At 46.7% G+C, this 13744-nt stretch overlaps 1 protein-coding gene across 7 annotated transcripts in view; it reads right to left on the bottom strand.

Annotated features, from left to right (window-relative positions):
* The window catches only part of LOC116062168 (nuclear receptor coactivator 3), a 67879-nt gene that overhangs the window by 8010 nt on the left and 46125 nt on the right, over nt 1-13744 (bottom strand). For 4 of the 7 annotated variants that reach the window (XM_031316763.2, XM_031316764.2, XM_036007789.1 and 1 more), the window contains 12 exons: nt 10095-10202; nt 9100-9260; nt 7092-7192; nt 6815-6989; nt 4751-4933; nt 3872-3958; nt 3573-3713; nt 2943-3090; nt 2098-2627; nt 908-2007; nt 579-711; nt 21-179 (listed from right to left, as the gene is read on the bottom strand). In XM_031316763.2, coding sequence (XP_031172623.1) covers nt 21-179; nt 579-711; nt 908-2007; nt 2098-2627; nt 2943-3090; nt 3573-3713; nt 3872-3958; nt 4751-4933; nt 6815-6989; nt 7092-7192; nt 9100-9260; nt 10095-10183 — 3007 coding nt within the window. In that variant the 5' untranslated portion in view covers nt 10184-10202. The other 3 variants (XM_031316765.2, XM_036007790.1, XM_036007791.1) reach the window with 2 other exon arrangements.

The raw sequence follows: 13744 nt of genomic DNA, 5'->3' as shown, positions 1-13744 counted from the left end.
TAGGCCACTTGAACACTCACCCATGTTTCCTGGGTAGCCATCTGGGCTGCCCATCATGTTCTCTTGCTTGATAAGCATAGGGCGTCTACCTGCTCCTACAGGCCCAACAAGAGGCTTCCCTTCCATGGACATGGCCCTCTGGAAGGGCCCCCGAGGCCCCGGACCCATTCCTGGACTCCCTGTACACATCAAGTATAAAGTCATTGGTCAAACCATCTTCCTCAAAATTAGGGAGAATACTGTCTGTGTTGCATGAGATCAGGGGTGGGTGATCGGGGATATCTCACTACCTCATTACCCTCTGGGATTTTGAAAATATTGATATTTTTCACTTTTCATTATGCTGTGAGTAATTGATGGATTCATGGACCATTTTATAAGCATGAAAGTAAAACAAAACGTCATCATGTGATGATGACACATATACATATATATATATACATATACACACACACATATATATATACATATACACACACATATACATATATATATATATATATAGTTATGATGTCATGCATGTCGTGCCCTGCATGTAACTGCCACTTTCTATAGTCGTTGGTCCTTCAACCACTTACCCTGCAGGCTGTCGTCAAGGCAACCCTGGGGTTTGCTTCCTGTGTCGTTAGCCCCTCCACCTCCAGCTTGATCTGGGTAAAAGTCAGAGCTTGAACCCCTCAAATCTCCAAGGATAGACTCCAGGTTGTGCAACTGAACATCAAAATAGGCCAAATTAGTTATTATGTAAAATGCTGTGAAGATTCACATTCAATAAGATCAAAGGCAAAAAAGTCAAAGTGCAGTTGGTGTAACATGTCTAGATACAATCTGAATGGCTAGCTAAATGTCAATAATAATATTATAGTTGCAGTTATTACATCATGTTTTAACAAAGAAGCAATCTTACGTCATCAGGTGGCTCTGACTTGATCTTGCTCTCAGGATGTTCAGGGGCAGGGCCAGGCCCAGATCCAGGGCCGCCCCGGGCAGGGCCGCCAGCGGCCCCCGGGGCTCCCTTTCCATCTAGCTCTTCAAGTTTAGGCTTGACATCCACCGGCTCTTTGGAATCATCCTTGTTGAGGAGGTAGTGGAGGAGGGCGTGGGTCTTCTCCTTCTTGGGGCTATGCTGCTCCTGCTTGGGCTCCGTGACCCCGGCTCCTGATCCTCCTGTCCCAGCCTCACCGCCCTCCTGGCCCCCCAGTGTCACCTTTCCTGTAGCCTCGGCTGTGATCTTAGCTACTTCATCTGGGGTATTTCCATTTTGAAGAAGCTTGTGGAGGATCTTGTGCTTTTCTTGCAGCGAGCCTGTGTAGTGGGCGGGTGATATTGATGTTGACATGCCCCCTGGCCCGGTGGTCTGGCCTGGATTGGCTGAAGAAGAAGAGGACACCCCAGTAGATGAGGGGCTAGTCATGCCTCCAGTGGGGTCCTTACCATCTGAGCATGCAGGAATGCTGCTGCTGGTTGATGGGGGTGGTACAGGGGGCCCTTTTGACCCACTGCCACCTATTCCCAGCTCCTCAGTTGGGGATGTCAGCAACTGCAGCAACTTCTTATGCCCCTTACTGTCTGGCACCCTCCGAGGCGGTTCAGAGCTGGCCACCCCTGCCTCATTGCTTCCCTCTCCAGACTCTTTAGTCGCTGTAGCTGCCTGGCTGTCTGGTCGGTCTCCAGAACTCTCAGCCTGAGGATGCTGATGATGGTGGTGATGGTGCATGGGGTGGTGATGGTCGTTGGGCCCAGGCCCTAAGCCTCCTGCTGGGCTTTTGGAGCCATCTTGGCCAGGTTTGGCCTGCTGACTGGGCTGAGAGGAAGAGGAGGAGGAGTGGACGCTGGGAGAGCTATCTGGTTTGTGGGCTGGCATGGGCGACGTCAGGGTTGAGGGGAGGGAGCTTCCTACTCCTTCACTGATCGCTTGTAGGGCGTTTAGGGAGCTGCTGGAGAAGGTGGTGGTGCTTCCCCCACTTCCTCCACCACTGACAATGCCACTCATGGGAGAGTGTATACCTGGAAAGGAAAAGATAACTCAAATCACACTAACAAGTCAATCAATTTAAAAACAACTGATGCTTAATTACCAGACGTTGCTCGACTTACCTCCAGGGGAGAACTGGTTGGCGCCCATCTTTGGGCTCCCTCGGTTCCGGGGTGACATCAGGAGCCCCTGCTGGGGGCAGCCCATTCTCGGGCTTCCTGAAGGGCTGTTAATGCCACTCAGCCCAAACCCTCCGCTGCTCTGAAACGGGGGCTGCTGTGGGTGCTGCTGCATGCCTTGGCCCGGGTGATTCATGGGACCCATCTGATTCATCTGATTCATGTGTCCCACCTGATTCATCTGCCCCATCTGATTCATCGGCATCATGCGGTTGCCCATGCCTCCACCTCCACTTCCTCCTCCACCGCTCCCTCCGTACATAGACGCGCCTCCCATCGGTCCCATGTGACCCATGTGGCCCTGCTCGTTCATGCCGTAGCCTCTGCTCATGCTGCCCATGCCTCCCATGCCCATCCCCCCACTGGTGTTCATGTTCATTTGGGCATTTGGGTTGGGGCCTCCCATGCCGGGTTGTCTCATAGTGTTTGGCATCATGCTCCCACCCTGAGCTGAGCGATAGCCATTTGGTTCCCTGTGTGGAAGGAGACGGAAAACGAGCACAAGGTTTGAAAAAATGCAAAAATCTTGAAAGCGCTGCATCCTCACAATAACTGCTCTCAGGCTTTAGACGCTTTATAAATGCAACTAAAATACCAGTTTCAGTTGTCTTCTCACTATTCACAGGACGTCAGTGTATAAAAAGGTACTTCAGCTGCTACTTCAGCTATTTGTGTGGTATGAATGCCTTGGCTGCCTCGCATACACATGCTGGAAGTGCTTTTTTTTCAAGTAAATGAAACATCCTTTGCTGTGTCTGAACGGAGTGTTTGCATTTTCAGTTTCTGACCTCTGTAGTAGGTGAGTGGAGATGAAGCCTTGCGGCTCATTGCTCATGGGGTGACGGTACAGTTTGCTCTTGGTCTGGGCTGTGACTGGAGTGCCGTCAGACAGGGAGAAGCGGTACAAGGGTGTCTCAGCGTGACCCTGCAGGAAGGCTGCACAGACAGACAAAACAACAAATTAACACCCTGAAACACTTATCTGATAACAGAGGTCATCAATCACTACCTTTATGTTAAAACCAACTCTGTGATTACAGTGAAGATCAATGTTGTAGCTCTTAGACATTTGTATTCATGAGATCAATATTGATAAACTGATGCATGAGGTGTGTACCGGTATGTGTGTTTATACATTCAACCAGTAGGTCTCATTGAGATTCAGAGTTTTTTTCTGAAGCGAGGCCTGGCCAAGATAGGTAGCAACAACAAATTAAGGAGAAATTATTTGATTAAAACTATTGCATTGTAAGAGAGAAGATTGAATACACAACTTAGCAAACAGTTAACTAAACACAGCGACATCCTGATGATTTTGCCTCCAGCTCTTTCACTGTGGATTTAACAGGGTTTACAGGATAAAGTTTGAAGTAGTTCAGCAGTTGATTCCAAGATGTGTTTGTGTGTGTGTGACCCACCCTCATGGTAGTGGCGTTTGTGCGACCAGGGCTGCCCGTCACTGTGCTGAAGGAACATCTGAATGCAACGCCTCAACAAATCCTCCCAGCCTGGACGCATTGACGCTCGCAGAGAGTTCTGGTCGATCTGGATCAGTTTACCTGTCAGGGAGGACAGTGGAAGGATGAGCGGGAGGGAAGGTAACAAGGAGACGCATGAAGAGTCGAGTCAAACCTGTTCATGGATAAACAATTAACACCTCGGCCTGTTTGAACTTCTGCGTTTGTTCAATGGACATTTAGGGTATGCAGCTCCTCACCTGAGAGCTCATGCCGGGTATTAAAACTCTCTGTTCTCTCCATGGCTGTCACCCGACGGGCCACACAGATCATACATGACTGAAGGTCTGCAGGTGAAAAGAAGAAGAGAGTCAGTATATGTCATGATCATTACATGTGCTTCAGGGTCATTGTTTTTGTTTTGACTGAAAATGCTTCTCTAGCTCTCTCCTGCAGATTTTCAAAGTAAGACAAACAAATGTGAAAGGATTTGTACTCTTGAAAGATTTTCAAGAAAAAGTATCAGGAGTGTGTAAACAAGATGAACGTTCTCATATCATAGAAAAACTTGTGGTGGTGGTGGTGATGCTCCTATAACAGAAAGAACAGAATAATTGATTCTTTTCATCTTCGTCTCTTCTAGCATTTCTCTCTCATGTTCAAACACAGTAGGAAACAGTTTGTCTCTGAGAATCGCATAGCTAAAAAAGAGAAAAATTTAAATGAGCTTCTTATAATGTACCCAAGTCCCTCCAAGTGAGAAGCAACAAATAAATTGTTAAACTACAAAGTGGCTGCTTTGCAACTTGTATTTTTAAATCAGATTTTCAACCTGTTTTGTTTTTTAAATTTGATTTTCACTTTCTTTTAAAGATCCCCTCCAGATATGTTTTAAAATACTCTAGTTCACACTAGTTGTGATGTCACAAAAAAACTTTTAGATTTGATCACAAAAAAACTTTCCTCCTTTAGCAGATAAATGTGAAAATTAATTCTAAGTGAATTAACAATAAGCAAAACACATTTTGAGTGGAGGGGGGTTGCAGATAAACGTTTTTTTTTTTTTCAACACAGTAAAGTCCTAAATAATGACTTATAATGCACTAAAAGTGTGTCAATTTCGGACTGTGCTAGCGTACCTTCCCCCTCCTCGATCATGGCCTTGGGCTGGGTAAGAGCAAAACACTGCATGGTCTCGTAGTGTGGCCCTCCTGACCCATCCTCCATGGGGCCGTGGGCGTGGCCAAACTTGACCAGCATCCGGCAAGTGAAGGTGTGACTCTTCTGTCGGGCTGCCTCGCTTCCCCACGACACTCCATTTACTAAAAAAAAAGAAAACGCAAACAAAAAGAAATTTACACTCATAAATACAAATGAAATGAGCATGTCGCTCCTGGGACTGAAAACCAAATATAGCTATGAATGGATTGCCTGTAATCAGATCCCACAACAGCTCACACCCTTTTCCTGCTGCGGATCCAAACGCACACAAACAAACCACACTGCAACATGTATTTTTTTCCTCTTAAATTGAGAAGCAGAAGCCTCTCCTGCTGTGCGGATGCCTGGCTAAATGGACCATGGGATTAATGTAGCCAAGGTGTCGATTTCCAATATCTCTCCCTCTCAGTCTGCTCTGCAGCGGGCAGAGGCCAGGGACACTCAGCCATCTATCCTCATTTAAGCCATGACTTCTCATCACGACACACACACACACACACACACACACACACTAGACGGGGTCACCTTCACAGGGGGAGAGGGAGGAAGAGAGAGAAAGGGGAGGAAAACTTCAGAGAGACATCCAACTGTCCTCCAAGGTCTGTGTGAAGCCTTATCAGGGGCCTTGAGTTGGCCGGAGGTTTCTGTCTGGCAGGTGCAGGAAGGATACAAGAGAAGACCCAGGAGAGTGAGACTTGTCGGGGGTGGGGTGGGGTGGGGGTGTGAACTGATAGTGAGAAGTGATTTAACAAGGCCTCGGGACAGAGAAAACGCAGTACAGTCGCTGGGGCCAACATCTCCCATAAGACAACAGAGAGGCAAGGCAGAGGGGTCAAAAAACACACAGACCAACAACAAAAGCTCACTCCATGTTTTGTGCACAAGGGTGTGTCTGTTTTTGTTAGTGTATTTACGAGTGTGTGTGTGTGTGTGTGTGTGTGTGTGTGTGTGTGTGTGTGTGTATTTAACTGTGGCCGGCGTGGTCAGCGGTCATCCCACAGGAATGTGCAGCGAGAGTATTTCATTCATGGGCCCAAAAGATAATGAAGGGGCAGACCAGCAGAGCGGGACACAATGAGGGGTGGGTGAGCAGAGACAGAAACAGGTTGAGAAACAGACAACCACAATATTCGTCTTAGTAGGCAGCTGCATCGAAAATGAATGAGGACGACAAAGAGCGAGTTGAGAGAGGCACGAGGGACTCTCGGAGGAAAAGTAGATAAAGACGAGTCTTAAAATATAAAGAGAGTGAATGAATAAAGGAGTGCGCAGGGGAATGGGAGGAATAAGTGAGAGAATGTGTCAATGACATGTCAGAGCTGCCACTGCTTAGGAACATTGCTGCGGAGTTAATCGAGTAGCAGGTTCAGTCGAGCACACATATCCATAATTAATCAGCTTTATAAATAGTGCTCTACACACACACACCCTTTGAAAAATGCAGTCCTATTGCTGACATAGGCATGTAAATATCCACAATAATACACATACATACACAAATTGAATTAAGTAGAGGAAAGAGTGGAGGTGCATTATTCAGCAGTAAGTAGTTTCCAGATGGCTGCCATGGGATCTGAATAGAGCTCAGGCCTGTTTTACACTGTCTGGACCACTGAGTGTGACTGACAGCTGCGCTACGCTCTGCCTGCTTAGCGCCGAGTGGGTGGGTGCTCCCGTGCACATGTGGGTTTTGTCAGGATTGTGTGTGTCTTTCTGAAAAGCTCTCATGCACATGAACAGACTTCCCAGGAGTTCCTCATTATAGCAAGAGAAGGAGTTAAGAATGGAGGAGCATGAATAAATAAGTGAGTGAGTTTACGTTGACGTGTGCGCGAGGAGTTGTTGTAACCTCTCAAACTTTGTTTTAGACCTCGGCCCTGTGGAAGATGTCAAGCAGGGTTTACTTCTGAGCAGATGTGCAGCTTCCCTGTGAGTGCATATGTGCGTGTTTGTGTGTGTGTGTGTGTGTGTGTGTTTCTCACTGTTGGTCTTGGGCAGGTTCTTGTGAAACTCCTCCCTGTCGTCCTCATGGAGAATATTGTACACACTGGTGTTGATGAGCTCCTCCTGTTTGTACTGTAGGTACTGCGTCACGTTGTCAGACACAAACACGATGCTGCCCTCCCGGTTCACCACAAACAGGAAGCCGTCCAGAGCCTGAGAGCACAGCGACAGGAAGTCACCACCCGCACAGTCACAGGCTGATCAAACCTTCAATAAATATTTATCCGATTGACCAGGGTGGAGCGCTGGACTAACCTGCAGTAGGAGCGGCCCCAGGTGGTCCTTGTCAATGACCCCCTGACCTGTCGAGGACACATCTGACTTCTGGACGTCGTCGTCGTTGGATGAAGCTTTTCCTGCAGGAGAGGAAAGGGAGGGGATAGAGACAAAATGCATTACAAAAAAACACCACGAACAGCCATTTCAAGCCCAGCTAACTACAAAGAAGCATAAAAAATGGCAAAGGAAAAGCACAAGGAGAGAGCAACGATACCTGAAACTAGAGGAAATAGCCAGTTATTCACTACTCTAGCTGCACCAGCAGGGGGCAGCGTTTCTCAATCTTCACTTTGAAATATATATATTTTTTAATTTAAAACTACAGGTGAGGAGGGAGAAGGACGGAGGCAGGTTTCTCTGAGGAGCCCGTCAGGAGGAGTAGAGGGCTGGGAGCATGTGGAGCAGGTAGCAGCCGTCCTCTTGCTTTATATTCAGTGTCAGACTCTGAGGGACTGTCTGGTAGGCTGGGGCTGAGAGAGAGAGAGCGCGGGAGAGAGCTAGAGCGGCTCTGGAAGCTGTAATGGTGCAGGGGCAGGAGCTGAGGCACCTGAATTAATGGAGGGGCTGAGGCTGAGAGAGGGAAAGAAAGACAGAGACAGAGAGAGATAGAAAGAGAGCGAGAGAGAGAGAGAGAGAGAGAGAGAGAGAGAGAGAGAGAGAGAGAGAGAGAGAGAGAGAGAGACACACAGGAAGGACCGGAGCTGAACTAGAGGGATGTGGACGAAGACGATGTTGACAGAAAACGGCTGGCGTTTGGGTTGTTGTATTAATGCAGGGCTTGGTCTGAGAAAGAGGCGGGGGCTGCTCGGCTACAGGAATCATTCTATCTGATTAGCTCCCAAGGGGCACAGATACCCACACAAAGAAAAAAAAGCCATTGCTGCCTACATCCAGGCACTGTGAAGTTAGATAGAGAAGGACTGAAAGAAATAGGGAGAGGAAAGAGACTGGACATAAACAGAGTGAGTGTGAGACAGAAAGAGAGAGGCTGCACTCCATCAGTTCACTCAATATCTTAAGATGCTGGAAGCAAACCTGGAAATGCTGCAACTCATTGTGCTGCAATACAGATGAGAGGGGGGGAAGCAGAACAGGAGGAAGACGCAAGAGCAGAGTACATTAAATCGAAGTGAGATGAAAAACAGGAATGATTGTTGGAGAAAAGAGCAAATATGAAGACTTGCAGAAAGAGCAACTGAAAGTGAGGAACAGGTAGAAAGAGAGAGACAAGTCTCAACGCCCGTGTCATTTCTGTCTTCACTTCCTGTAACTATGGCAACCTGTCAGCAGCCAGTCAGGGCCAGCTGTAGCCTCTTCCCCTTCCTGTCGAGGTGGCAGACTCTGACTGAGCCGAGCAGAGACACAAGAACAAAATTCATCCCTGATCTCGTGAAATACACCTTGAATGGAGAAAAATGTATAGTGACACACAGGTCTGAATGCAAGAGTAAAAATATGTCCATTCTGCAATGACGGTGCATCTGCAAAGCAAGAATCTGAGCCTGGAGCTTTTAAATTGTTCGCTGTGGAAATGACCGCTGCATAAAGGAGACAGAAGTATGACAATGGCAGCTGTAACAGAACTAATAATTTGGCAGTTCAGCAGAATGGATGGGCATGTGATTACCTGCAAACGTCCAATTAAACAGCTCCTGGCGAAGGCAGCACACAGCTGTGCATGCCCAACACACACACACACACACACACACACACACACACACACACACACACACACGACAGGTTCACAAAGCATTGGCAATATTTCCTCCCAAACCACAACAGTTGAGGCTGTGAAATTTGCTGGAGATGAATGACTGATTCGTTCTTGCACCTGGGCTCTGAGGAGGCACACGTGTGTGTGTCCAGCTGTCTCTTCCTCCTCATCACCTTTCCAACACACCCTTCTCACCAGTCCATCTGACCTGTCTGGCTCTAGCTCTCACTGTAGCAGCCGTCAGGATTTGAGACAACTGTGTCCACTCACCCTGCTCTTTGATCTGGCGGATCTGGCGCACCGTCTCTTTGAGGATGGCACATTTGTCTGGTTTGACGTTGAAGCTGTCAATGTCGCTGAGGTTGGCGGAGATCAGCTCCGCCAGCTCCTCTATGTATTTGCTCTCCTGCTCCCGTCGCTTCCTCTCACACCTGCAGACGGCAATGTGCAAATATTAAAGCTTAGCTAATGCTACTCCGCTTCTCTCAAATTGTCAGTTCTGTTCATATATTTAAAAACAATGCAGAATGGATGCAATAGTAGTTTGTTTGAAAAAGTATAGCAATGGATTGCTTTTGGGCACAATGCCTTTTAACAGTTTATCCAGCAAAACAATTCCAGCAGATGTTTTTATTATAGCTGGAGCACAGTGACTGTATTCCTGAAAGCTGCACCTTCCAAATTGTCATTTTCAACTTTGGGTTTTGTACGAATTAAAGAAATGATAACGTGTTAATTACTGAGCTTTAGAGATGCTGGTAGGCTGATTTTTAAATTTGGACAGAACAGTTTGCAATCTTTATGCTAAGTTAAGCTAACCAGCTGTTGGCTGTATATCTATTGTACAGACATAAGAGCAGTATCAATCTTCACATCCAACTCTTGGCACAATTGGCATATTTTTCAATGTCTCACTTTGTTTTATGACTGTAGATTATGTATATGTTCTTTTGTGTAGTATAAGAGTTTTCTTGGTCTTTTTATGGTGCCTGACATGTTCTATAAATTTGTGTTTTGGAGTCACAACATGTAGGTGTATTTTATATCCCAAATTCATGGTGAGAGAAGATTTTAAACTTAATTTAAACTTTTTTTTTTTTTTTTTTTTAAATCATGCACAAAATCGTCTCATATTTTTGCACACATCTAGGTTCTTACTCATCACAGCACAGAAAGGAGCCACATGGCCCGGCCTCAAGAAGCCACTGACCTAGTAGCCCACTTTCCCGCATTTCCTCTCTCTCATGCTGATCAGACACACTCACCCCAGACCAGGCGTGTCGCAAGTGGAGAGCTTGCGTTTCCGGTTTTCTGAGCTCAGAGGCTCCATGGAGTTCTCCCCCAATCCGCTCATCGTGTACACATATCAGTACCTGAGAGGAAGGTGCACACAGACATACACAGGTATAAATAAGGAATAATACAGGCAGAGGAGGCATTATATAGTCCCTTTAGCCCTTCAGCTCTTATTTTACACGTAATTGTGAAGGGAAGAAGACATGGGAATTGTCCTTTTGAACTCAGCAAAAATAACCAATACAGAGGCAACTTGTAAAGTGGTTACAGTGCAGAATAGTATACAGTAGAGTCAAATATGCTTATATCATGCAAATCGTATTCTCTTGGCAGAGACTGACAAACAAACATGTCTCGTCTGCCTCCTTCTCAGAAAAGAGGGTAAGCATGTGTGGTTGTTTATTTGTGTGTGTGCATGTACGAGTTCATCAGCTCATATCACACACACACACACACACACACACACACACACACACACACACACACACACAGGATTAGCAGTGTCTCTGATGATAAGCCACGCTGCACAACTAACCCAGTTAGACAGCCGTCTGTCTCCCATAATGCATCACATTTCATCTCCAGGAAGTGAGCTGATAAAGGTTGTGGGGAAGAGAGGCAGATGGGACGAAAAGAGGCGAAGAGGAGGAGAAAGAGAAGGAGGGAAAGGAGGAGGAGGAGGAGGAAGAGAAGGAACAGAAGAAATAAGGGAGGGAGGGAGAAGCCAGTGCTGTAAAGTGAGCTCTGATTGGTCACTTTCTTTGCCACAGTGACAGCAGCTGACACTGGGGAAAGGTAGGAGGGAGGGAAAAGAGGATGGAGGAAGGGAGGGAAGAGAGGGAAGTAAATGAAGGAAAGAGAGAGAGCACAAATATAGTGGGAGAAAGAGGATATACAGAGGAAATGCAGAGGAAGAAAATAATACGGGGGGGGGGCAATCAGAGCAGAGAAAAGAGGCGGAGGCAGTAGGAGGTAGCAAGCTGAGAGAAAGAGAGATAAAGACATGTCAAAGAAAGACAGAAGGTAAGGGGAACAGGTAAGAGGAGAAGAAAAGGGGGCGGAATTAGAGGATATGTAACATTCAGACTGTCTGGTGTGCGTTTTGAATGCATGTGTGGCGCACAGAGTGGGTTGAAAGCTTCCAGTACCCCTCTTAACCTTCACAGCCAGAGCAGCTTTTTCATTCCATTGATTACATGGTTATCCTCTGACCAGAGCACTGCCTCTTCTGCATAGCAAATCAGGCCAACGGCAGGGGAGAGATGCCGGCCTGTTATTTAATCACCATGCACCATCATCTCATGCTTCTTCTTATGGGTTCAGAGCAGTTCATGAAACGTCTGGTTACGTTCCCATTTTGTTTTTGTTCTTGGATAGAGACCATTCTAATCTTCAGTCGTGCGCTCTTGGCTCGCAAACAAAGATGGTATCCGGATGGTATCCGGCTAAAAACAAGCAGTGAACACACCTTCCTGTTGAGACAGAATCAATGTGAGGGCTTGCTTTCATGCGTGTCTTCAAGACCAGGTGAAACAAGTATATTCCCTTGCAAGACAACAACAGGGAATACTCATGTATTTCCTTAAAGCAAGAGATGCTCTGAAGACGTGCCGATCTTTTTGCTCAATCCCTCCCGCTTTGAGTTTCTTTCAAATTTCTCTTTTAATCTCTCCCTGGAGTACCTCCCATCTGACTGTCTGACTGTCTCGTTGCCTTTGTCTGCTTGCCTACCTGCATCTCTTCTCGCCTATCCTCCTGTCTGCCTCCCTGTGTGCCTGTCTACCTGCCTCCCCTGTCTGCTGCTCATCGTTAGACAAAACCCCCGCTTGCTGTTGTCTGATGAAACCTACCACAAGGGAGACAAGGAGCAGAGGAGGTAAAAAGCAGAGGGGGAGGTACAAAGTCAGAGCCAAGAGCCAAAGCAAAGTGTTTGAGTGAAACTCCGTCTTTGCTCCTCCGATGATCCAGCCCGCCTGCCTGGCAGCCTATTGATGGAGTTCTCAAAGGGGGAGTTGCTCTAATTGCAGAGTGAATGAGGCGGCCCCAGAGAATAGTTGATTAGGAGGCTGCTGAATGCCCCAGGGAAATGGGTCACCTCCAGCCTGGCGCGGGCCGCCCGCTTTTCCAGTGCAGGGAGAAAGTCAATTACACGCCACAGGCAGTGTGGGGCCTGGTGGCAGAGAGGCAGCCGGGCTGCGGTGGGCACAATATAGCAGCAGGGGGCAGTGGGAATGAGACGCGTAAAGAGGGAAATGGGAGCGGGTGATGGCAGTATGGAGGGCAGCAAGAGGGAGAGGGAGGGAGCGATGGGCATGAAGATGACAATTTAAGGGAGAAAGAGTGAGGTGTAGTAGATGTGAGAGAGTGAGTGCAGAGCAAATAGTAGAAATTACCTTAGCTTCTCTACACCTGGATAAGGCACATTTTGAATTAGAGAAATAAGAACATTTGAAATGAAACTCTGGAAATTATAAAAGCCTTGGCTGAGGTGGAAAAGATATTGAGGAGATGTACAAAATGATGATGAAAACACATATGTCGACAGGGGAAGCAAATTAATTCATGCAAATAAACACCTTTATTCCTTGCATTTATACATAAATAATACAAGGAACTGACCATTTATAGCAGATAGTTACAGTATACCGTTATATCTGAAGAAAGGGACTCTTTAAGAATCCAAGCAGCAACAAGGAATGATTCTGCTGGAAATACTAGTCCAAACACATACAGAATAGAAGAGTACATAATGGAAACACGCTTTAGTTCTCATGCACCTTCTTTTTGTGCCTAATATTTACCCTGATCATTTGGAAGCACACCTAGCATGATAACAAAGAGTTTAAAAGAAAATTGAGATGGAAACAACTGTATGGAAATTCAGTGGAAAAGGAAGGCATCATTCATGACACCACAGCTAAGAGCTAGACATAAAAACAAACACATTCCCCACGCCATTCGGCTTCAAAACAGCTGCATGTTTATTTAAGTCTACAGACTAAATCATATAGTTGAAGATGACTCAAAGGCATTAATCAGGGCCAGTGACAATAGCGGAAAGCTGTTAATCAGAGTGCTTATTAAGCGGCAGCTGCTTTTGGCTCGGCCGGAGAAACAAATAAGAACAGGACAAAGACTGAGCCGTCATGGGAGAGTCTTCTGTTCTCCTGCTGACATGACAGTGAGTGTAGTGTACCCATGCAGGTAAACAGCTCCGGAACTTTCACACTAACTTTGACCCGATTCTCCACCATGATCTTGACCTGAGTGATTTCAAGGGGTCACTGCCTTCATGCTGACAGCTGACCCACATATTTTCTGGGTCATTAGATGGGTGTGAAAGGAGGATCACTCAGGTCAACAGTGCTGTGGCATCACTTGGGGTGATGTGAAACTCCTGCTACAGGATAGCAGCCTGCCGGTTACCATGGAGCCTGAAGCCCAGTGGGGGCATTGCTCACCGGGGAAGCACAGACTTTATGGCAAAACCAAAGGAAGCAGTTCCCCTCATAAACTAGAAAGCATGCAATCCAATCCCAGTTAGGTTAACATGCTACAGGACAAACAAATATCCCCTTGATGAAGAGGACTTCTTGTTGACCCGCTGACCTTCCTCTTG

Source organism: Sander lucioperca, chromosome 12 (genome assembly GCF_008315115.2).
Source record: "Sander lucioperca isolate FBNREF2018 chromosome 12, SLUC_FBN_1.2, whole genome shotgun sequence".
NCBI classification, from domain to species: Eukaryota; Metazoa; Chordata; class Actinopteri; order Perciformes; family Percidae; genus Sander; species Sander lucioperca.
The sequence above is the reverse complement of the archived record's forward strand: the minus strand, read 5'-3'. Positions and strand labels throughout refer to the sequence as shown.